At 48.5% G+C, this 23,397-nt stretch overlaps 3 protein-coding genes across 6 annotated transcripts; 2 read left to right on the top strand and 1 right to left on the bottom strand.

Annotated features, from left to right (window-relative positions):
• Window positions 1-237: 237 nt before the first annotated feature.
• Window positions 238-5,124, top strand: cog8 (component of oligomeric golgi complex 8). Its single transcript, XM_035627740.2, has 5 exons — window positions 238-792; window positions 1,816-2,023; window positions 2,166-2,993; window positions 3,069-3,237; window positions 4,083-5,124. The coding sequence occupies exons 1-5, from the start codon at window positions 464-466 to the stop codon at window positions 4,379-4,381; spliced, it is 1,833 nt and encodes a 610-aa protein (XP_035483633.2). The 5' UTR covers window positions 238-463; the 3' UTR covers window positions 4,382-5,124.
• Window positions 5,125-5,353: 229 nt separating this feature from the next.
• Window positions 5,354-10,185, bottom strand: nob1 (NIN1 (RPN12) binding protein 1 homolog). The gene is made up of 10 exons (XM_035627744.2): window positions 10,048-10,185; window positions 9,483-9,615; window positions 8,356-8,489; window positions 8,108-8,179; window positions 7,787-7,930; window positions 7,552-7,692; window positions 7,001-7,180; window positions 6,762-6,859; window positions 6,522-6,666; window positions 5,354-6,191 (listed from the first exon to the last, which is right to left on the bottom strand). Exons 1-10 carry the CDS (start codon window positions 10,114-10,116, stop codon window positions 5,922-5,924), a joined length of 1,386 nt encoding a protein of 461 aa, XP_035483637.1. The 5' UTR covers window positions 10,117-10,185; the 3' UTR covers window positions 5,354-5,921.
• A 447-nt stretch (window positions 10,186-10,632) lies between these two features.
• wdr59 (WD repeat domain 59) lies at window positions 10,633-23,338 on the top strand. Of its 4 annotated transcripts, XM_035627736.2 has the most exons (27): window positions 10,686-10,840; window positions 11,720-11,769; window positions 12,086-12,221; window positions 12,356-12,441; window positions 12,749-12,829; window positions 13,061-13,098; window positions 13,639-13,727; window positions 13,906-14,022; window positions 14,164-14,241; window positions 14,359-14,515; window positions 14,757-14,836; window positions 14,944-15,073; window positions 15,518-15,621; window positions 15,714-15,878; window positions 16,197-16,292; window positions 16,638-16,742; window positions 16,821-16,942; window positions 17,030-17,183; window positions 18,418-18,474; window positions 19,861-19,994; window positions 20,828-20,909; window positions 21,073-21,185; window positions 21,274-21,427; window positions 21,626-21,707; window positions 21,785-21,905; window positions 21,998-22,140; window positions 22,319-23,338. In XM_035627736.2, the coding sequence occupies exons 1-27, from the start codon at window positions 10,787-10,789 to the stop codon at window positions 22,552-22,554; spliced, it is 2,964 nt and encodes a 987-aa protein (XP_035483629.1). In that variant the 5' UTR covers window positions 10,686-10,786; the 3' UTR covers window positions 22,555-23,338. The 4 variants fall into 4 exon arrangements, 2 of the variants coding, with proteins under 2 accessions (XP_035483629.1, XP_035483630.1); XM_035627737.2 differs by lacking the exon at window positions 18,418-18,474 and having other exon boundaries at window positions 10,687-10,840; XR_004790421.2 differs by lacking the exons at window positions 18,418-18,474; window positions 19,861-19,994; window positions 21,785-21,905; window positions 21,998-22,140; window positions 22,319-23,338 and having other exon boundaries at window positions 10,656-10,840.
• Window positions 23,339-23,397: the final 59 nt, after the last annotated feature.

Here is a 23,397-nt window from a genome sequence, read left to right on the forward strand (position 1 = left end):
CCCCAGACAGAGGCGCAGCAGTAGGGGGCGCTACAACCGCAGCGTGTTCAATAAAGGTTCCAGTGAAGAAGAACGCCTCAAAAAAAATAAATAAAAATAAATAAATAAATAAATAAATAAAACAACAACCATATTCTGTGAACTGATTGGCTTTCCCTGATATTTCCCTTAAGTCATCCAATCATCACTCTTCACGCTGAAACGCTAACCCAATCAGAGGCAGGGTAGGGGAGGGGAGGGGCTTCTCCCAGTTCGGGTGGGAAAGAGAGAAACGGTGACGTAGACTGGATGTTCCGCGGTGTGTGTGTTTACGGACCATAATAAAATAAACGTCTACTGTAGTTTTTTTCTTTAGTTCTTCACATAAAGTTCTGTTCTAACGAGTCGGTGTTCGTGACGAACCACCGGCGGCGGAGGAGGAGTTGCTGCTGCTGCTGCTGCTGCTGCTGCTTCCGGGTCCAACATGGCGGCGGTGGACGTGGAGGACGAGAGCATCCTGGCGTCGATCTTCAGGGACAGCTTCCCGGACAGCTGGAGGGACAACCCGGACTTCACCGCCTACCTGTCCGAGCTCAGCTCCTTCGGCGTGGACAAGCTGAGCCGCGAGCCGGAGCGGCTGGCCGAGGAGCGGGCGCAGATCCTGCAGCAGACCCGCGAGCTGGCGTTCTCCAACTACCAGACGTTCATCCGCACCGCCGACTGCACCGAGCACATCTACCGCGACTTCGGCCGCGTGGAGAGCAGCGTGTCGCGGCTGCTGGACAAGCTGCCCGGCTTCGGGGAGAAATGCAGGTCGGTGCTGCTCCGTGGCCGTCTGTGAAGGAGGGGCCCTGCCCGGACAGGGGGCGGGGGGTCAAAGACCCTTTGACCCTTTGACCCCCGGGGCCTGTGCCTGGTTAGTTAGTCACATCAGTGTGAACTTTAAAGCCACAGTGTGTAATATTTAGAAGAACTCATTCACAGAAGTTAAATATATTGTAACTCTGTGTTCATTTATGAGTTAAATCTAGTTCCATGAGGTGGACCGACCTCCGTGTGAGTCTCCATGTTTCTACGTCGTGTTGAATACGGTTGTTGAACTAAACGGTCCAGAATACGTTGCGTTCACGTTGAATTTTTAGACGCTGACAGAACCGGAAATGGAACCAGCGGTGCTCCACCATAAAGTGTCCCCTGTTGGTTGCTCAGTTGGTTATGGTTTGCAACTTCCTCACCAGTTGCCAGAAAGTCATAATTACACACGCAAAAAGAAAATGCGAATTCCGTGAGTTTCCTCAACTGGTTTGGAGTGAATAAACTTGACCAGTTTGGTCAGAAGATGGCGCTATAGGCTACATAGGTCGACTGTAACACAACTGTAATAGAACAGTAGAAGAAGAAGAAGAGGTTGCCCAGGCAACACACCCATAAGACTTGCTGTTTGCTTGGCAAAGGAGAGAGGAGAGGTCTTCAGGAGTTGCTTTCAACTGAGCAACTTATAATAGAACTTTCAGTTCAATTAGTTTTCGTGATGTGAAACGCTGCCCGGAGACGGAGAAATGGAGGGTGATAACACGACGGGTCTCACATAACCATTGCTCGGAGGAAAGACAGCGGAAACAGCTGATCAGTCACGTGAGCTGAATTTTCGCTACGTCAGAACTTATTCAACAAAGTTGTTTCCATCTTGCATTAACTGTTTTTCGCAAAAGGCAAAAAACACACTTCAAGCGAGCGTATTAACTTTTTGGCATATTAGAGGAAGATTATTTTCCAATTTTGCAGTTTTCCATTACCTGTTCTCTTATAATGCGCTGGTTCTTCCCGTCTGTCCAGAGGGTTCGTGAAGCAGGCGGAGGAGATCGGAGCGAGCCGCCGGATGAACAGCCTGACGCTGAACCGCCACACGGAGATCCTGGAGATCCTGGAGATCCCGCAGCTCATGGATACCTGCGTCCGCAACGGCTACTACGAGGAGGCATTGGAGCTGGCGGCGTACGTCAAGAGGCTGGAGAGGAAACACTCCTCGCTGCCGGTGATCCAGGTGAGTCGAGGAGGGAGGGAAACCACGAGAGTTCAGAAACCTGAAGGGTCGACTGCTTGTTTTAGGGGTTTGTGAACAAAGTAAGACTCAAGCATTAGTTGATAAGTTATCTCGACTGACATACGTCGTCTTGTGTCGTCAGGGGATCGTGCGCGAGGTGCGTCAGTCGACTCAGCTGATGCTCAACCAGCTGCTGCAGCAGCTGCGCAGCAACTCGCAGCTCCCCGTCTGCCTGCGCGTCATCGGCTACCTGCGGCGGATGGACGTGTTCACGGAGGCGGAGCTGCGGGTGAAGTTCCTGCAGGCGCGCGGCACCTGGCTCAACTCCATGCTCGCCGCCGTCCCAGAGGACGACGCCTACTTCCACATCACCAAAACCATCGAAGCGTGCAGGGTGCACCTGTTCGACATCATCACCCAGTACCGGGCCATCTTCTCCGACGAGGACCCGCTGGTGGCGCCCGTCGTCGGCGGGCAGGTGCCGGTGAACGAGGCCGCCATCTTCCACGGCTGGGTGGTGCAGAAGGTGGCAGAGTTCCTGGAGACGTTGGAGCGGGACCTGCAGCGAGGCGTGGGGGGCCGCCTGGACTCGCTGCTGGGTCAGTGCATGTACTTCGGTCTGTCCTTCAGCCGGGTGGGGGCGGACTTCCGCGGGCAGCTGGCGCCCATGTTCCAGCGGGTGGCGGCAGAGACGTTCAGCCGGGCCGTGCAGGAGGCCGTGGACAAGTTCCAGGAGGACATGAACATGTATACGCTCATCTCCCTGCCGTCGATGCTTGGCGGGACCATCCCCCCCGTGGCCCCCGGCGTCCAGCCCGGCACCCTGCAGCCCCCCATGTCCCTGCTGGACTTCCAGCCGCTGGCCTGCTTCCTCAACCACATCCTGACTGCCTTCAACGACCTGCGGCTCTGCTGCCCCGTCGGCCTGGCCCAGGACGTCACCAGGTGTCTGGAGGACGCTCTCAAGAAGGTGAGCAGCTGGATCGTCACGTCCTTCACACCCCGCGACCTTGGTTATTTCACGTCTTGTCTTGTTCCCCGTCAGGTGACCCGTCAGATCCTGGTGTTCCACCGGGCCGAGGAGTCGGCCTTCAGCACCAGAGAGCGGGAGCTGTTCGTCCAGTTCTGCTGCTCGTACGCTGAGGATCTGCTGCCGTTTCTCAACCGCTGCCTGCAGCTGCTGTTCCCTCCGGCTCAGATCGCTCTGGTTCTGGGTGAGGAGCCGAACATTTCATTTACATATGTCTTTGTCATGAGGTTTGTGAACGACATCTTAGGAACCATTAATGAGGTAATGTCTGAATGAGAGCCCGACCAATTTTTGGGGGCTAATGACGATATATCGGCAAATAAATGTATTTATATTTAAAAATCAATTATTTCAATGATTCCTAAGATGTTATCAAATCCTCATGACAAGGAAATGTAACCGAGGCTCGATATTTCACAGTTTAACCGTTTATTTGGTCGTAAACACAGATACGACCAAATATATAGAACTGTTGTTTCTGTAAAATAAGTTTTAATATCGGCAAACATAAACGCGGTTACTGATATCTGTGAAAGACTCATATGGGACTTTATATTTGTTTTTTGCCAACTAATAAATTGATCATACTAAAGCCAGAATTCAAATTTTTTCAAAATTATATTTTGTACGTTGCACCAGTCTTCCTCAGTACCATGTACAGTTACTGCTGCGGAACATATTTACCTTGTTTATAAACTGACTGTTTTCAGTCGATGAAAGCAGTGCATGATGGGAGTTCTCATCCACTCTGATGCAGATGACTTTGACATGAACCTGTAGTTTTTTTATTATTGTTATTTATTTTTTTATCACTGTCCAGTTAAAATGAATGATGCATCAGGTTCTGTTGTTCCACTTCAGTCTGGAGGATTTTCCTTCTTTCTCGTCTACAAACAGACGACTTGAGTTAGACACTAAAGTACCACGTCGTTCACCATCGGAAGGTGAACGTGTTGTTTCTCTGCCTCACAGTTCAGAGACGGTGAAATGTGAACGAAGGTGTGAAACAGGTTGTTTGTGTCTCCGCAGGCGTCCCCCCGACTCAGCTGCACAGGTACGACAGTCTGGGCTGCATCGACATCGCCGCCGCGCTCCAGCCTCTGGACTTTGTGCTTCCGCAGAGAGAGACGTTGGTTCCGCCGCCACCGGCGCCCGAGGTCGACATCGATGCCGAGCTGAGCAGCCTGGCGTTGGAGACACCGATCAAAGAACAGAGACCGGATCCGGAGCCAACTCTGACGCCCGGCGAGTCCGAGGCGGCTGCTGAACAGACGGAGGTGAAGTCTGAGGACGGAGAAGACGACGACGAAGAGTTTTCTTTGGACTAACGGACCCTGGTTCTGAAACCAGAATGTGAGGACGAGTCGTGTTTCCCTGCGAAGCGAACTGAGTCTCACAGAGCAGGACAAAGAATCACGTTAGACTCTTAAAACTTCAGTTTCCACACGACCTCTCATCTCAGAGTTAACGTCGGCTAAAGGGATTTAAAAAACTTAAATTATAGAAAATGAATCTATTTGATAAATAATGAATCTGAGACACAGATATAAAGTCTGTAAACGTCACTGCTGTGGTTTATTAATCAGCGACCAGCAACGTTGTTCTGGTTGCTTTTCTTCTTTGGCTTCTCGAGGCCGTCGGACAAAACGAGACGTCGCGGGAGAACTTTTGGGGGAAATATTAATTTTTTGATACAAAGTTCAGACAAAACTATTGATCTGCAGAATAATAGGTAATAATTTAGTCGTAGTCATTAACGGCAGTGATGGATCATGTTTTAAAAGGTTTCCATCCAGTCAGGAAGTGAAACGTTCCACGTCGTCTTGTTACACGGTTAAAATGAGTCGATCTTCCAGAATAAGATGAAAGGAAACGAGTTTCACGTACCAGTGCCTTCATTAAATATTAAAAAGTCATCTTAAATATTTGAAAAATTCAATCATATATATATAAGATCTGTGCTGGTCACATTCAGACAGACGTGGGGCTTTTGCTTTGACTTACTGAGGGAGACTCTTATTGTGAAAGGGCTGGGGACTCTGTGGTTGTCAATACAAAGTCTGTTGCTTAACTTCAGTTGTCTTTTTGTTGTGTAATGAAGCAAAACACGAAGCAGGGGAAAATGGTTTGCCTAGCTTAGCATAAACGCTAAGCATAACACTGGAAGCAGGGGGAAACTGTTAGCCTAGCTTAGCATGAACACTGGAAGCAAGGGGAAACTGTTAGGCTAGCTCCATAAAGAAAATAACATCTTCACCTTCTCAAAGCTCAGATTTAAAAAAAATTGTTTCTCTGTACAGTTCAAGTCAATCCTCATTTATTGGTTATTGATACAGATATTGATTAGGCTCAGTCCCAACACGCCGGTGGGTGAGGTGAGGGGGGGTGTACAACATGCTTTGATACTTAGGACCATTCCACTGTTTTCAAACCATCCAACAGTTTCTACATTGATTTCCTTCAAGAGTCATGACGTCATTTCAGTGTGGGTGAGAACAAAGGAGACGGAGTTTGAAGAGGCGACCAACAATACAGGTAGGAAGTAAAAGGGACAAACAGATGCTGTGAAAGGAAAAATGTGAATCTGATAATAAAGTTTGTTACGTTATCTGATGGTTTTCACATAATTAGTAATAATAATTAAATTATCCTTAAGTAGCAGCTGATTCTTGAACCTCGGATGTCAGTGTGTCAGTGAACGCACCAGCGGAGAGCTGCCACATGACGTTGAAGTAAAAAAAAATTAAATAAAAAGATGTATTGATTATGTGCAGAAACTGTAACAGGTTAATTTGCTCTGGGATGGTGGAAAGAGTCTCGTATGTGATGTCAGACAGATCTGATGACGTCAGGTCCTCGTGCGTCCGCTCACTTCTTCTTAACGAACTTCTTGCGGGCGGCGTTGGGGTTGGCCCGCCGCCTGCCGCCGCCGCACTGACCGTCACGGATCTGCAGGTTCGCCGCTCGGCTGTAGATGTCGTTCTCACAGAACGGCGACGCCTTGGCCACGTAGTCGGGGTTGAAGACGTCGTTCTTCTGACGGGCCTTTCGGGAAAGTCTCTGCTGGGGGAAGAGCTGGTCCTCCACCAACTGCGGGTTGTTGGCGTGTTTCCCGCCCTGAGGCCGAGGCAGCGAGTGCTGGAACACACGGAACAGAGGATCAACACGTAAATCACCACGACCGTCTTTATATACAGTCTCTGATCGTCTTTTATATATTATATACAGTCACTGATCCTCTTTATATAAAGTCAGTGATCGTCTTTATAAACAGTCGCTGATCGTCTTTATATACAGTCGCTGATCGTCTTTATATACAGTCAGTGATCGTCTTTATATACAGTCGCTGTTCGTCTTTATAAACAGTCGCTGATCATCTTTATAAACAGTCGCTGATCGTCTTTATAAACAGTCGCTGATCACCGGGTAAAAGCAGCGTGGTCGAGTGGTCGAGTCAGAGCGTCTCACCCTCAGTCCTCTCGGGTTCAGCACTTTGGGGTTCTTGGAGAAATGCATCTGCACGCCGCCGTCCTCGCCGACCGTCACCGCCAGCTTCTTCAGAGTTTTGTTTCCACAGTGGGGACAGAAAACTTTGTCCATGTTACTCGTCGTCCTGGAAAAAGAAAATAAAATATCAATTTTTTAGATTATAAGAACTGAGCTGCTCCCCAGAGGATGAACCACATGTCCGCTCAGCGCCTCACTCACTTGAAGCAGGCGTGACACCTCAGGATGTAGTTCCTCGCCTGTTTGATTACCATCCCGTTGACGGACAGAACGTGGAGTCCGATCTGGATGAGGACGTTCTGCAAAAGATACCGGGTCGGAATGTTGGAGAATCACCATGGAAACACTGTCATGAGCTGTCAAAGTAATTTGACCTTTGAGGTATGAAAAGTCATCACTTCATATCCCGTCAGTCGTTTGTGTGAAGTAGCGTCCGTTACCTGCATGGCAAAGTCGGTGGTCAGACATCCGACCGTGACATCAGCGGGAGCCGTCCAATCGGCCGTGTCCATCTTCACCTGTTGGATGTTACTGGGCGTGATCCAACCTCCTCCGTCGTCGTCATCATCATCCTCGTCAAGCACGTTCTCTTTGTCCTCGTCGTCCGATTGGTCCTCCGTCTGTGGTGAAGCAAACACACGCCATCGCCGTTACAACAACAACAGCGAGGCGCACATGTGAGGACCAGTCGGCTGCAGCTGCTGCTGCTGCTGTCGGCCAATCAGGAAGCAGAAGAACAGCTCCACGTCACTGCGTCATCACACGAGCTCACGACCGCATTGTTAAACTCTTCATGTTGTGTCCAATGAGCGGACACTTTGTCCAATGATGTTTCAGGAAATGAAAGTAATTCATCGACAACAATCAATGTAGGTTTTCAGCGACCGTTAGCATAGCGGTTGCCTAGCAACACCGACAGTGCGAAGCGTACGGATCGAGCCGATCATCAACATTTATCAGGATCAATAATTGTGCAGTTGAACTCACTCACCAGTGACTGCAGTAGCTCGTCGTCGAGGCTCGGCAGCGGCTCTCTCCAGAACTGGAAGCTGTTGAACTCGTCGCCGTCGTCCGTCGCGGGAGACGTTTGTTTCTGTTTGACGCTCGAACTCGCAACAACCTCCACTGGATCCTGTCGGTGCCACAACAGACATTTAACATCAGTCAGCGAACGTGCTGCGAGTGTTTTGAGAAAAGACTTTGTGCAGATGCCGAGTCGGACTCACCAGTAACTGCAGCAGGTCGTCGTCGAGGCTCGGGAGCGCCTCTCTCCAGAACTGGAAGCTGTTGAACTCGTCGCCGCCGCCGGTCGGGTTTGACGTCTGCGTCTCTGTTCGAGTCTGTCGGATGCTCGGACCGTCCACGGGTTTCTGAGGAGACAGTTTTTAGAGTTTTGCAGTTTGAAGGGGTAGAAAACCTCTACCCCCTTGATCTTCAAAAGAAATTGGACACGCTTCCCTACGCTGAAAAGTGCAAAAAGGAGGGGTAGGGCCAAGGGGTCGGGAAATGGGATGGACCCAAAGTCAGAGCACCGTCCGGGTTTTTACCTTTGAGGGGAAGTGGAATCCTGCGACGTTAACAGGCGTCTCTGGGTGGCGCTGTGTGCTGTGAACATTAACCTGGAACAGACGAAACATGGACGTTTCAGTCAGACGGTGTTCAGAGACAGTCTGAGGTCGAATGTGAGGTAGAGGTCAAGTGACTTAATCCTAAAAGACTGCATTTAGCTTAGCTTAGCACTAAGACTGAGCTGACTGTTAGCCTAGCATGTGGCGGTGGTTGGTTCAGCAGGTACCTTGACCTCCGGCTCGCTCCTCAGGTGTCCGGAGCCGACATGCTCCAGCTCCAGCTGGTACGTCAGAGCCAGGACCTTGATGTCGGTGGCTGAAAGACTCGGGTAGTCGCCGGTCTTCTTCGAGAACTCCGTCACTGAAGAGGGACGACAAACATTTAATCTTTCATCAAACCTCAGGAACCACGAGGAGCTGCTCACATGACCCACAGGTGTGAGGTTCAGGTACGACAGGTGAACACGAGAATTTATAAACTCAAGTTAATCAGAAAGGATAAAAAATAAATAAAAACAGATCAGTGAAGAGGTTGAAGAATGAACTGATGTGTTCAGGTTAAACAGTTACTATGTGTGATATGTTCAAGTTCAATGTGTCTGATGTGTTCAGGTTCAGTAGTTATTGTGTGTGATGTGTTCAGGTTCAGTAGTTACTATGTGTGATGTGTTCAAGTTCAATGTGCGTGATTCGTCAAGTTCAATGTTTCTGATGTGTTCAGGTTCATTAGTTATTGTGTGTGATGTGTTCAGGTTCAGTGTGTGTGTGTGTGTGTGTGTGTGTGTGTGTGTGTGTGATGTGTTCAGTTTAGTAACCGTGTCTGATGTGTTGTGTTCAGGTTCAGTGTGTCTGATGTGTTCAGGTTTAGTAGTTACTGTGTGTGATGTGTTCAAGTTCAATGTGTCTGATGTGTTCAGGTTCAGTAGTTATTGTGTGTGATGTGTTCAAGTCAGTTTAGTAACCGTGTCTGATGTGTTCAGGTGAAGTGTGTGTGACGTGTTCAGGTCCAGTAGTTACCGTGTCTGATGTGTTCAGGTTCAGTGTGTGATGCGTTCAGGTCCAGTAGTTAGTGTGTGTGATGTGTTCAGGTCCAGTGTGTGTGATGTGTTCAGGTCCAGTAGTTACCCGGTGTGATGTGTTCAGGTCCAGTGTGTATGGTGTGTTCAGGTCCAGTAGTTACACAGGTTTAGTTACCCTGTGTGATGTGTGTGATGTGTTCAGGTCAAATGTGTGTGATGCGTTCAGGTCCAGTGTGTGTGATGCGTTCAGGTCCAGTGTGTGTGATGCGTTCAGGTCCAGTGTGTGTGATGCGTTCAGGTCCAGTGTGTGTGATGCGTTCAGGTCCAGTAGTTACCATGTCTGATGTGTTCCGGGTTTGGTTCTTTGAATTTGAGCTGGTAGGGCAGGAAGGCCAGACTCCTCCTGGTGGGTTTGTCTCTGATCTCATCCACCACGTCTCTCAATGTGTAGATGTTGCTGCCGATCTCCTGCCACAACACACACACACACACACACACACACACACACACACACACACACACACACACACACACACACACACACACACAGGAAATCAAAACCAGGTGTATTGTACCTTTACACTCACACACCGTCAGTTGTTCTACTGACGCTGCTGTGATGTCTGTGCTCGCGCCTGAATGACGTAGTGACGTGAACGTGGTTATGAGATAAACGTATTATCCACTGAATGAAACCAGTATTCACAGACTCGAGGTAAATGATAGTGAGAGTAGTTTGATGTCGGTGGGTCTGAGGAGCGTCTGTGGGCCCCGCGCCACCGACACACAGCTTGGCTCTCTAACGCTCTCACTGACCGGAAACACTGACGTCACGCGGCCACTGGGCGTGATGATCAATAATGTCCCGATCGAAGAGTCGACAGTGCACGAACGACTCACCTGCAGAGGAGCTTTCTTTAGAAACGCTCCTGCGTCAGCCACAACATGCTCCACCAGGCTGGGCGCCATCTTGGATCAATGACCACACAAAACGAGCAGCGACCAACCAGGAGCGACGACTCTGTCACGTGACAGAACGAATCCTCGAACGCGTCACTTGTCGGAAATTTGACAATTTAGTACTTTTTTTTTTGTAAATATAAACGCCGCATTTTGTCCTTTGAATCGTGAAAATTATTTCTCATTTACTTTGCATTTGGCCTCGTGTTTGTTGTTTCGACATTTGTGGTTCATTTAAAAATTACAAAAATTACAAATGTAAATTAAAATGTTATAAAATGGGGAAAAAATAGCGTCTTTTAAAAAATAAACCACGTTTTTACAAAAATCTAGATTCCAAATGAACGCACAGTTTAAACCCAAATGCTTCTTGTTGTAACTTTAAAATTCTTAAATCAGACTTTTGTTTTTATCTCCTAATTGTGGGGTTTTAGTTGTTTTTCTCATGTTTTAATTTTTTTGGGGGGAATTTCTGTTAAATTAGTAAAAACGGATTATACGGATAGTAGATATAGAGTAGTAGTATCACGTAAAAAAAAATTCAACATTTTGTTTTATATTTAGATGTGAATCGTCTCGTTCATCAGGTTTCCTGCTTTGGTCTCAGGGGCCCTGAACGCAGCATCGGGCGTCATCGGTGAGTCACGTGACGGTTTGTTGACGGTAGAAGACGAGGAAGATGGCGGCTCGCTGGAGCAGCGAGAATGTGGTGGTGGAGTTTCGGGATGCTCAGGTATTTGTGTCCGAAAGCTCCGGTGAGATTCAAGTGACCGGCCGCTTCAGGTGCAGAACGATTTAAATGGCGGGAAACCTTAGTGCGGGGGGGTGAAGTCCCGCCAAAACACCGTAAAACACAAAAGTACAACAATCTGTCCAAGTTTAAACCGCGATTCTTCGATCTCCGTCAGCGGTTAATCGAGTTTGATCGAATCATCTGTTGTGGAAGGGATCGTTGTAGTTGAAGGAACAAAGAGTAGATCAGGAGAGAAAACGAGTTCAGACTGACTGTTTAATAATCAATAAGTTCAGAGATGATTCACAGAGATCTCTAGTTGATGCAAAACATTTATTACAAAGATTTAATGTTGAAATAGAAAATGTGTAAATAATTCAACACAATTCCTTGACTTAATCATTATAGTTTAATATGATGATTATTTTCCTCTATTAATCAATCCAATCAATCGAAAAATTATGGAAAACAAGAACAACCTCACGTTTCCATGAAGCCCGACAGCAGAAATACAGAGATTCATTTTAAAGTTAGAAAAAATTAAGATGTTTATTATGTTTATATTTTAAATAAAAAATATGTTTATTTTCTTAATTCAAGTTTTATATATTTGATTGAATGTGTGTGTTTAAAAAAAAATGTTATTTATAATAAAGTTTATGGCCTCTGTTACATTTCTTTGTCATAAGGTTTTGATAACGACATCTTAACATTCATATTCATTTTTAAATATTTATATATTATCAAAAAATCGGAATCATACTTTTTTTTTTTTACCTAATATCAGAATCGACATTGGCCCCAAAAATCAACGTCCTTCTTCTCCTTCTTCTTCTTCTTCTTCTTCTTCTTCTTCTTCTTCTTCTTCTGTGTTTTTAGGCCACCGCCATGTCCGTGGACTGCCTGGGCTCCCATGCTGTGCTGTCTGGGTGAGTTCAGGCCCCTGAACGCACCAGAGGTTCCCCACTGTTGGGATGGAAAACAGAATAAATCAAAAGGCGTTGAGTCGTTTAGTCCACTTAACAGCAACAGTCGATCTCTTCTCACACTGAGTGAGAAAGAAAAAATCACGCTTTAGATTTTCATCATTTAAACAACAAGTCAACACAGAACTTTGTCGTAACTATCTACTGAAAAACACAACATGAAGAGTAATGTCAAACAAAACACGCTGCCAGTGAACGCATCAACACATACAGTGTGAGTCAACAGCTTATAAAGCCGTCTGTTGTTCCCGTCTGTCAGGCGGCGGTTCCTGTACATGGTGAACCTGGACGCCCCGTCAGAAGCTCCGCGCAAAATCGGCCGACAGAGTAAATGGGACGTGGGGACGGTCCAGTGGAACCCGCACAGGTCCGAGTCGCACGTGTTCGCCGCCTCGGTGAGTTCTGGTGTTTCAGAGTGAGACAAAACATCTGACGTCGAGAACATCGGATCTGAACATTAAGAAAATATTTATATCTCTCTGTGTGTGTGTGTGTGTGTGTGTGTGTGTGTGTGTGTGTGTGTGTTCAGAGTAACCAGCGTGTGGATCTGTACTCGTGGAGGGAGGGCTGTGGAGAAGTTCACACCTCCCTGCAGGGACACACCCGGGTCATCAGGTAACAACTGAGTTGAATCTCACTGATTCCCTGTGATGTGTTCACTGACTCTCTCTCTGTGTGTTCACTGACTCATCGTAATGTTTTTACCATCTCTCTGCGGTGTGTTCACTGACTCTGCCGTGTGTTCACTGACTGTCTATGATGTGTCTTCTGAATATCTGCGGTGTGTTCACTGACTCTCAGCGGTGTGTTCACTGACTCTGATGTGTTCACTGACTCTCTACGATGTGTTCACTGACTCTGATATGTTTATGGACTCTTTGATATGTTCACTGACCCTCTGCGGTGTGTTCACTGTCTCCAGTGATCTGGACTGGTCCTGGTTTGAACCGGAGTTCCTGGTCACCAGCTCGGTGGACACCTACATCTACATCTGGGACACCAGGTCAGATCATTGTTGTCAACATGATTTGATAAGTGATTTCACCCGTCGTCGTTACATTTAGATGCTGTTCTGGAGCATCTGCTGTGATCACATGACCTTCACCAGCAGCTGGCATCTGTCTGTCAATACCTTAACGTTAACAAGACAAGTTCACTCGTTACAAGATTAAGAGTGAATGAAATATAAATATTAAAATAGCTGTCGACATGGCGTCTGTGTTTGACTCGACAGAGACACTCGGAAACCCACGGTGGCGCTGTCGGCTGTCGGTGAGTATTTCAACTTTCCTTCACATCTGAAAGATCGACGTGCAGAAAAAAGACAATCCATCACCTACGGAGTTTACTACTGTCGAGTGGTGATGCGTTTGAGTGTTGGTTTGTTGAGGGACAATTCGTTTGTATAACTAAGAGTCGACGTCTGAACCACAACTTATTTCTCAGTGTCAAATATAATGTGTCTGATTATAGATACTATTTCACAAACTCCTTAAATTAGCTTTTTAAACAGTTGCGACCAAGGAAAATTGCAAAAATATTCTCTCTTTCACATACAAACTGTTAAAACAGCGACACTGTTTATGACATGTACTGCAACCAGCCACCAGGGGGCGATCCAGGGAGCTGTCACTGTCAGCTGGACGCTGAACATTTAAAGAGAAACAAAGTCCAGAACCAGATTTGTGACAACGTCCATGTTTGTGTGTTGTTTATCTTCTTGGTCTCATTTTCTGAACTGATCCAGATGAAATGTGAACGTCAAACATCACCTGTTCTCACCTCGTTGGTTTTCTCTCTTCCTCTCGGCAGCCGGAGCATCTCAGGTGAAGTGGAACCGGAGGAACCAGCACCTGCTCGCGTCCAGTCACGATGGAGACGTTCGAATCTGGGACAAAAGAGTGAGCGACTGGATTCTACTCGGCACATCTGTGTGTGTGTGTGTGTGTGTGTGTGTGTGTGTGTGTGTGTGTGTGTGTGTGTGTGTGTGTGTGTGTGTGTGTGTGTGTGTGTGTGTGTGTGTGTGTGTGTGTGTGTGTGTGTGTGTGTCACTGTTATCCGATGATTTCCTCTGTGCAGAAGCCGAACACGGCAGCGGAGTACGTGGCCGCTCACCTGTCCAAGATCCACGGCCTCGACTGGCATCCGGACAACGAGTTCATCCTTGCCACATCGAGCCAGGACAACTCTGTGAGGGTGAGGAACCGACCGTGGGGAAATCTTCACATCGGCCATTTTGCTTAAGGATCTGACCTCAGATTTTTCGTGAATCCTCTGAAGTTCTTCTCTGCCGTCGGTGTTTCATTTTCTGTTATTTTCACGTTTGTTTGTGTCTAGTTCTGGGATTTCCGACAGCCCAGGAAGTACCTGAACATCCTGTCCTGTCAGGTGCCGGTCTGGAAGGCCCGGTACACGGTGAGTCATCACACCGAGGTCGGAGCGATCGGAGAGATCATCGCGGTGTCTCATCCTTTCTCTCTGTCTGTGTGTGTGTGTGTGTGTGTGTGTGTGTGTGTGCGCGCCTCCTCTCAGCCGTTCTCTAACGGTCTGGTCACAGTGATGGTTCCTCAGCTGCGGAGAGAGAACAGCCTGTTGCTGTGGAGCACGCTTGACCTCAACAGTCCCGTCCACGCCTTCGTCGGCCACGACGACGTGGTGCTCGAGTTCCGCTGGAGGCCGCAGAAAGAAGGTGACGGTCAAACCAATCACAGTGGTGAAAAAAACGACAAACACAGAGTCCTGGGCCTTTATGCTAAGCTGGTCTAACACTTTCCACCTTCTTCAAGACTTTGAGGGCTTAGAGAACAGTTCGTAGTGAGCGGTCGCCGGTGTCATACTGACAAGAGTGACAGATTCATCACGTCTGGACACATGGACAGTTGTGTTCATATGACAGTGTAGTAATAGTTGTTGTTGTTGTTGTTGTCCAGGCTCCAAGGATTACCAGCTGGTCACATGGTCCCGAGACCAGACTCTGAGGATATGGAGGGTGGATCCTCAGCTGCAGAGGGTCAGTGTTCATCCTCCGACAGACGAGCTCAGACAGAACCTGTCGCCCTGTTGTCACTCTGACCTGTTGTTGTTGTTGTTGTTGTCGTCGTCGTCGTCGTGGTGCAGCTGTGCGTCAGTGACGTGGTGGAGGACCTGATGGACGAGATGTCTCTGAACGTGGAGTCGGACAAGTCTTTTACCTCTCAGGAGCCCGAGAGTCAACACGGCCTCGGCCCCGCCGCCGGAAACCTGCAGGGTGAGACCACGAGGCGTTCACTGACGGCTCCGTTTGATCCAGTCTTCACAGAGGTTTCAAACTTGGATTGATTGATATAAAGCTACAACATTTGATAGACTCTTTCTTTGCTCCGTGTTCCATCCTTCCACCAAGTTTACTGGAAATCTGTTTCTGACAAACAAAAACACGCACACACCATTTTTATCCATTTAGGAGCTTTTAAATAACTTAATGAATCATTTATTTTCATTTACGTTCGAGCCACAAACGTCCCCCGTTGGTAATATTTAAATTACTTCAGTATAAATAAAAGATTCTCACTCTGAGAACAAACCAGCCAATCGCAGCTCGACGAGTCTGATTTAAAGGACCTGTCCGTATATTTCTGTCTGTGAGAGAGTTTTTCCACATCGCATCAGAGTCTGACTCCTCCCCTCTTCCCCCCGTCGTCCCTGTGCTCAGATCCCGGCGTCGCTCTGGGCTCCGTGGTGGGTTCAGGTCTCCCTCAGACGCTGCAGCAGGAGTTCTCTCTGGTCAACCTGCAGATCAGGAACGTCAACGTGGAGGTGAGGCTCGAAACACGTCACGTTCACAGACGGTCGGGAGCTTTCGCTTCTCATCGGGATTGATGGATTGATTTATTGACTGTTCTGTGCAGATGGACGCCGTGAACTGCAGCTGCGTGGTGTCGGCTCACTTCGGCAGCCACCAGGTTCGTCTGGTGGTGAAGTTTCCCGCCCAGTATCCCAACAACGCCGCTCCGACCTTCCAGTTCGTCGCCCCGACCACCATCCCCTCCGCCATGAAGATCAAGATCCAGAAGGTACGGACGATCCTGAACACAACCACAGCACCACTTCCAGCACACTCTTCCTGTCGATCTGTGATTGGCTGACGGGTCAATGATGTGATGGTTCGACTTTTTACTGTCATAATAATAATAATTGATTTTATTATTATGTTTCATGTCCGCCATGTAAATTATATTTGAACAATTCTGTTTTCACCTGGATTTTTTTTAAATTTACCTTTTTTTCCGCAAAATATCCAGAATAAACTTAAACTAAAATGGAATCAGTTTTTTGCTGAAGCTGAATCTGTCGTTGACCCCGAGGACGACGTCTCTTTGTCTTTGTCTCAGATCCTGACGGACACGTCTCTTCAGAAGGTGAAGAGGAACCAGAACTGTCTGGAGCCGTGTGTCCGACAGCTGGTGTCCTGTCTGGAGTCGGACATGGTGAGAACACACACACGCACACAGACACACACATGCACACACAAGTCTGCATCTTTAAACAAGTTCACGTTTTAATTCGGGGTGAGTTGTGATTCATTTTTCAGTGAGTCTGTGGCCAAGACTCATGGGTAATGTAGTTTAGACCCATTTCACAAATGGATGAAGGAAACATGAAATGTGAATAATTCAAACTGGCAGCCATAACAATCACGTGAGAGTTTGATCCCACATCTGTCTCCTCGTGACATCTGTGTGTCCTTGTAACATCTGTGTCCTTGTGTCCTCTTAACATCTTTGTGTCCTTGTAACATCTATGTGTCCTTGTGTCCTCATGTCCTCCCTCAGACGCAGGACGACGGCCCCCCTCCCAATCCCTTCGTCATCTCGAACCCTGTGACTCCGCCCCTGCAGGCGTTTCCTCGAGTCACCAACACGTACGGCTCCTATCAGGTAACGAACATCACGACCCCGTCGCTCGCCGTCGCTTGCCGTTTCCGTGTTCACGAAACGATCTGTCTGTTTTTCCAGGACGCCAACATCCCGTTCCCTCGGACGTCCGGCGCTCGCTTCTGTGGCACCGGATGTCTGGTGTACTTCACCCGACCAATCACCATGCACCGCTCTGTCCCGCCCACCGAGCCCACGCCCAGGTTCTAACACACAGACAAACTTTATGACATTGAAAACTCCTGAAACATGGGACTGTTACTCTAACGTGTGTGTGTGTGTGTGTTCAGGTCTCTGTCGGCCCTGTCGGCCTATCACAGCGGTGTCCTGACGCCGATGAAGATGCGTTCAGAGTCTCAGAGCACCCTGCGGCTGTACAGTGGCAGCCCGACTCGCTCCGACAAAGACACCGTCTCCATCTCCTCCTTTTACTATAAAGAACGGGTGAGACACACACACACACACACACACACAGTGCGTAACATTGTGTGAGGTGACTTGTCGTTTGATGGTTTGCTGAGCGTTTGTCTCATTAACATGTACGGAAGCTCATTAAAGACAAAACTACTGCGTGAGAACAAAACTCATTTAACCACAGATCAGTCCGATGAGACACAATCAAACACCAACGTTCTGTTGCCGCCATTGGTTTTGATTGTTATTTCCCCCCGAACGACAGTTACAAAATGAAGTGATGGTCACGAGCAGAGAGAAAAGTGTTCACATTCACATCCAGCTACTTCCTGTCAACAGCTGTGACATAAAGATAATTCACTGACAGCGAATGTGCAGGTCGATGGATTATTTCACTGTGACCAATAGATGAGGTTGTTTTTAGTTAGTTTAGCTTCAGTCTCTTCAAACTGCAACTGAACGTGTCACAGAAGTCACTGACGGAGGCGACGAGCCGTCATCGCTTCTGTGACGCGCGTCAATCAGTCTGACCTATGTTGAACTTTGGGTAATAATGATGTATCGGCCGATACATATTAAGAAGTTGTCATCAAACCCCAATGACAAAGAAATGTAATTGAGTCTTGATATTTTACAGTTTAACTTTAATCTTTATTATAAGTATTTAAACACAGATAAAACCAAATATTTAGAACCATCAGCTGATTTTTATCAGCCAGCCAATAAATCTGTCGGGCTCCGACTCCGCCTCGTCACGTTTCCATCACGTCGCCGGAGCTGATGAACACCTCGTGGTGTCTGCAGCGTCATGTGACGCGTGTTCGCTTTCCCACTGTAGAAAGACGAGGTGTCAGTGGGTTTTTAGTCCCGTGTGAGCGGGCGTTGAATCTTGAAGTGACATCGTCAGAGAGGAGCATGAAAAACATTATGAGGGTTGGGGTCACATGATTGTGATGCGGAGCCACAGATCCATCACAACTCCAATTGGTTTTGTTCTCACTCAGATCATTTTGTCCTATATTAACTTCCACACAAAAAGAGTTTGTGACTCGTGTGAAGTTGTTTCCTTCACGCGCCACATTCCCAGTTAACACCGACGGTGAGTTCACTGGCCCTGGGAATGTGGAGTGACCTGGTGTTCCTGTCCCCGTCTCTCTCTCTCTGATGGTCCTTGTTTCTTTTCACTTTTTTTTCTTCCCTCCAAACAATCACCTGTCCCCACGCTGCTGTGGGCCACTCCTCCGTCTCACTCTCCTCCAATCAGAAGCTCCCAATCTTTGCCTCCCGCCGCTGGTCTGTCCAAACCGTCCACGACTGGCCGGTACTGAGCTTCTATCCCTCCATCAAACCCCTCCACTCATCCCTCTGTTCTCCCACCTCTCCGGGGGTTTCTAACGTGCTGTTCGCATGTCTCTGATTGGCCGACGTCCCTCCGACTAACACGGGCTGAGACGGAGTGAACTGGAGCTGTCCGTCACGTCTGTTCTGTAGTAGGGGGTCGACCGATACGGCTTTTTTTAGGGCCAACACCGATATTGATTATTACTAATGTAGTAGTAGTGTGTCAAAAGGCGTCAACATTTAGAACAACACAAACTCTAAACACAGAACACACGTGTGGGAGCTTTTTTGTTTTTGTTTTTAAAACTGAATTTTGAATTTTGATTTCAGCTCTTTATTTAGCTGAAATAGAATTTCTGAAGAAACGTGAATTTCCTGAAGGGAAGTAAAAACAAATCACATCTCTCCAGAACCACAAACTGGACTTCAGATGTTTGGTTGTGTTCAGATCCACCAGATCAAAGCGTCGACCAGGAAGTTGAATCAGGAGCAACTGGACCTGTTGAACGTTTCACCTTCCTCCAAAAGGATTCGTCAGTTCTAACGCTCCGATCCTCAGAACTGAAGAAGCGTCTTGGATGAAGCTCAGACGTCTTCAAGAAACTACATCCAGTCCAGTCGCTCCTGATTCAACTCCCTGGTGGAGAAACTATGAGCTGGATGAACGAGCATCAGACCGATCGGAGCGTGAGACTCGGAGAATCGACCGTCCTGTAGCATTCAGCCGTCGTGACCGGCGTCCTCCCGCCCGCTCCGTCCCCTGACGTCCACTAACACGTCTCACGTCTGCAGGTAGGTTTGTGTCATCGACGCCCTCCGCTCGGTCTTAACTTCGCCGCTCTGAGGTTAATTTGTGCTGCTCAGGCTCCAGTTTAGTTTTGTTACTAAACTGAGAACTAACCACGTGTTCACACTGCGAGCGCTCGGACGCGGACCGACGAGTCGCCGGTGTTCTGTTGAACCGTCCGCAGGCGAGGTGGGAAACTCTCGAGTCCAAATTCTGACTGTTCCAGTCGCAACATCCGACTCGGAGGTCGTGCCGAGATCATGTTGGAACGATAACCGGGTTCCGAGGCCAACGGAACGAAGCGTCGGTCCCGTGTGATTCCTCGTCATCACGAGAACGACTGAACCGAGCAACAGTCGGAAGAGGTCAGAGGTCATCTGACGTCTTCACGTCCTGAGAGCTGGACGCAGGACGGAGCTCTCGGGGCCTCGTCCTCCGTCGGTCGGCGTCTCGCAGTGTGAACAGTCTCTGTCAGTAATTTGTTGTCCACACCACTTTTAATCAGGTGGTGCTTGTTGTCCTCTGGACTTCCTGTCTCCCTCTTCCTCCTCCTCCTCCTCCTCTCTGTCCGTCCGTCAGAAATCCCGCCGGTTCAAGACGAAGCGAGAGGGGACGGACTACGGCAACCGTCCAATCAAACTGGCCGGGAAGGTGATCATCCAGGAGATCTCCTGCCTGCTGCCCGTCCACAAGGCTCTGGGAGAGAGCTACATGTGAGAGACCTGTCCCCTGGCTTCGCTCTCACAGCGCAGATCATGAAATCATCATCTCACATAAAAAATGAATTATTAGGAATTATTCTCTGAAAAAATTAGTGTCAATTTTAAAAATTCCTTGTCCTGTGACTGTTTGTGGATCTGCACCAGACCCGTCATGTTGGTCTCGACAAAATTCTGCAACTATTGAAGATTCATATAAACTGAATTCTCAGGAAAGAACGGGTTTCTAGTCCATCCATCCCTCTCTCTCTCTCTCTCTATCTATCTTTCCATCCATCTATATATCTATCTGTCTGTCTGTCTGTCCATCCGTCCCTATCTCTCTATCTCTCTCTCTCTCTATCTATCTTTCCATCCATCTATCTACCATCTATCTATCGCTATCCATCCATCCATCCCTCTCTCTCTCTCTCTCTATCTATCTATCTATCTATCTATCTATCTACTGTATCTTTCTATCCATCCATCCATCCCTCCCTCTCTCTCTCTCTCTCTCTCTCTCTCTCTCTATCTTTCCATCCATCTATCTATCTATCTACTGTATCTATCTACTGTATCTTTCTATCCATCTATGTAATCCTATTGACAAACAAACTAAATTCCCTCTAAAATCACGACTCCTCCGCAAAATCTTCACAATACGAACTGTTTTCATATCATCAAACAGAACAAAACAGGTCTTTTTAATCTTCGTGTGTTTCCACAGCCGATGGATTGATAATGTAAACGATCACCAGTTGCAGCTCTGCGATCTCGACTCATGTTTTCAGTTTTCCGTTGTTTGTCTGATTTCTGATCATAATATTTTTTTCATCTGCTCCGTCCAGTCTGAACGTGAACGACATCCTGGAGACGTGTCAGAAGAACGCGTCGGCGGCGCTCACCGTCGGACGCAGAGACGTGGCCAAGGTGAGACTTTCATCTGTTTCCATTTGTCTTCGCTTCTTCTCTTGTGTTTCCTCGCGGTGAAGCAGGAAATAAAACTTCCCGCAGGAATCTGGAGATTCCACATCTGAAGAATATTTACATCGTCATCGGCGTAAAAAAAACCTCTCGCTGTGCGTCGCGACAGGTGTGGGCTCTGGCGTCTGCGGCGACCGGTCAGGACCTGAGTCCGGACTCGGACCCGGACACGGAGACCCCGTGGGCCAGACACCCGTTCGGACGCCACCTGCTGGAGACGCTGTGAGTCGAGCAGACGTCTCACTCCCCTGGTGGACAGTGAATCTGAAATATAAATCTAATCTCTGCCCCTTTGTGTCGAACCCGTCAGTCTGGATCACTACAGTCACATGAGCGACGTTCAGACTCTGGCCATGTTGTGCAGCGTGTTCAGAGCTCAGGCTCCGCCCCCCGACGGTAACCCCCTGTACGCACACCACCCGTCGCGCTCCTCCTCCATGCTCCCGCCACAACACTCACGATACGTAAGTCTGTTGTCTTTACATTCCGTGAATAATACAAGTCGGTGGGAACTCCTGAGGTCACATTACTTCTGCAGTGACCCCTGCAGCCTCCGAGGGGCAGTAGTTGGACTTTACACTCTGTTAGGTTGTTGTTGTTGGACACAGGAAGTGATGTAAAGTGTGTTGTTGTTGTTGTTGTCGTCGTCGTCGTCGTCTCAGCCCAGCTACACCTCCAGCTCCGTCACCTCCGGCTCCTGCTCCAGCACGTCGGACTCCATCACTACAACCACCTGGAACGCAGGTGAGTCTCCACAGCGCCACACGCAGGCCGAACGCTCACAGTCCTCTGCACTCAAACACCTTTTTATTGTTTCACAGGTCGAGACTCCGAGCACGTCAACCCCTGGGGTGAGTCCTCGCCCGACGACTATCGCTACGGAAACCAGGGCTACGCAGACCCACGGGAACGAGAGCGGGAGCAGCACGACATGAACAAGAGGTGACGCGGCGCCACCTCCTGGTCGGAGACGGACACCCACCGGTGTGTCTCGCTAGCACAGATTGTGATGTTGTCTCCTCTTCCCCGTGCAGACTGCTGGACCCGGCCAACACGCTGCAGTTTGACGACTTTAAGAAGTGCTACGGTGAAATCCTGTACCGCTGGGGTCTGAGAGAGAAGCGGGCCGACGTGCTCAAGTTCGCCTCCTGTCCGCCGGAACCGCACAAAGGCATCGGTACGTTATTATACCGACACGCCGAGAACCAAGTGTCGTAACACGAATAAAAGAATTGTCTGAATACATTGGTTGAGCGACTGGGATCAGCGTCCAGCTGATGTCGAAGCATCGATCGAGTTGTTTGTGACCGACATCATCATCATCACCTTCCTCTTCCCTCTGTTTCCCTCCGCAGAGTTCGGCGTGTACTGCTGCCACTGTCGCATTCAGGCGCGCGGGACCCAGTGCGCCGTCTGCAAGCGCCTGACCTTCCAGTGCGCCGTCTGCCACGTGGCCGTGCGCGGCTCCTCCAACTTCTGCCTGAGCTGCGGCCACGGCGGACACACGGGCCACATGATGGACTGGTTCCGTCGGCAGGACGAGTGTCCGGCCGGCTGCGGCTGCCACTGTCTGCTGCAGAGCACCTTCTGACGGACGAAACCAGCGCACCCCCCGACGAAGGAGGAGGAGCTGAGGGGCAGTGGGCGAAACCTCGGGACGCCTCTGAAAGTCACATGACGTGATGAGTCCGTCCACCGGTCCGACAGCGCCGTCGTCCAACTTCTCCTCCTGTGACATTATGATGGACATTTTTTTTTTACTTTCACTCGAGACAAAGTCTCACAGAGTCCGTCAGGCGTCACAGAGAACATGAATCAATTCATTCAGTTTCTCCAAAGTCAGAAGTTGTGCAAAAATAATGAACCGACCACAACAAACTGCGTCTAGTTTATGAATGTTCGTCACAACGCAGCTGCTCCTCCACAACCGACCCGAGTAGAAACAACGTGTCATTTCGTGCCGGGGGTCGCAGTTTCGCGGCCCGGCCAGAGCAGCAACATCACAACAACAACAAAGAGAGAAACAAGCTTTCGCCAAAATCGCTGACTGCCCCTTTAAGAGACGTGCTAGCGACAGATGCTACAACTCGGAAGGTTTTGGCCTCGTGTCCGTCTCCGAAAGGCTGCGGGTTCGAGTCCCGACCGGTGTCGAATCATCCACAGTAAAGAATCTTTCTCCTTAATGGCGTACTGCCCCTTTAACACTCGGGATGGCTGGACCCTGTAAACGTCCGGCAAATATTTAACTGTAGAATCTGTTAATTTGTGAAAATGGTTCATTTGAGAGTTTTATGTAAAAAATGATGGAAATGTTTCAGGTACATAAGAATATTTAATCAGATGTATAAATTATTAAAGCGTCTGATTTGAATTGATGGGGGAAAAAAAGGTTGATTCATTTAACGTTGAATTTGTTTCCGTTATCGATCTGCAT

Source organism: Scophthalmus maximus, chromosome 4, assembly GCF_022379125.1.
Source record: "Scophthalmus maximus strain ysfricsl-2021 chromosome 4, ASM2237912v1, whole genome shotgun sequence".
In the NCBI taxonomy this organism is placed as follows: domain Eukaryota; kingdom Metazoa; phylum Chordata; class Actinopteri; order Pleuronectiformes; family Scophthalmidae; genus Scophthalmus; species Scophthalmus maximus.

Excerpts from the sequence above, each read along its gene's own strand:
- cog8 (XM_035627740.2), top strand. The coding sequence starts at position 464 with ATGGCGGCGGTGGACGTGGAGGACGAGAGCATCCTGGCGTCGATCTTC. Across the intron at positions 793-1,815 it reads GGCTTCGGGGAGAAATGCAG|AGGGTTCGTGAAGCAGGCGG; the intron begins GTCGGTGCTGCT and ends CCGTCTGTCCAG. Across the intron at positions 3,238-4,082 it reads TCAGATCGCTCTGGTTCTGG|GCGTCCCCCCGACTCAGCTG; the intron begins GTGAGGAGCCGA and ends GTGTCTCCGCAG.
- nob1 (XM_035627744.2), bottom strand. The coding sequence starts at position 10,116 with ATGGCGCCCAGCCTGGTGGAGCATGTTGTGGCTGACGCAGGAGCGTTT. Across the intron at positions 9,616-10,047 it reads TAAAGAAAGCTCCTCTGCAG|GAGATCGGCAGCAACATCTA; the intron begins GTGAGTCGTTCG and ends GTGTTGTGGCAG. Across the intron at positions 6,667-6,761 it reads AGGTGTCACGCCTGCTTCAA|GACGACGAGTAACATGGACA; the intron begins GTGAGTGAGGCG and ends TTCTTTTTCCAG.
- wdr59 (XM_035627736.2), top strand. The coding sequence starts at position 10,787 with ATGGCGGCTCGCTGGAGCAGCGAGAATGTGGTGGTGGAGTTTCGGGAT. Across the intron at positions 14,023-14,163 it reads GCCAGGACAACTCTGTGAGG|TTCTGGGATTTCCGACAGCC; the intron begins GTGAGGAACCGA and ends GTTTGTGTCTAG. Across the intron at positions 22,141-22,318 it reads GGAACCGCACAAAGGCATCG|AGTTCGGCGTGTACTGCTGC; the intron begins GTACGTTATTAT and ends TTCCCTCCGCAG.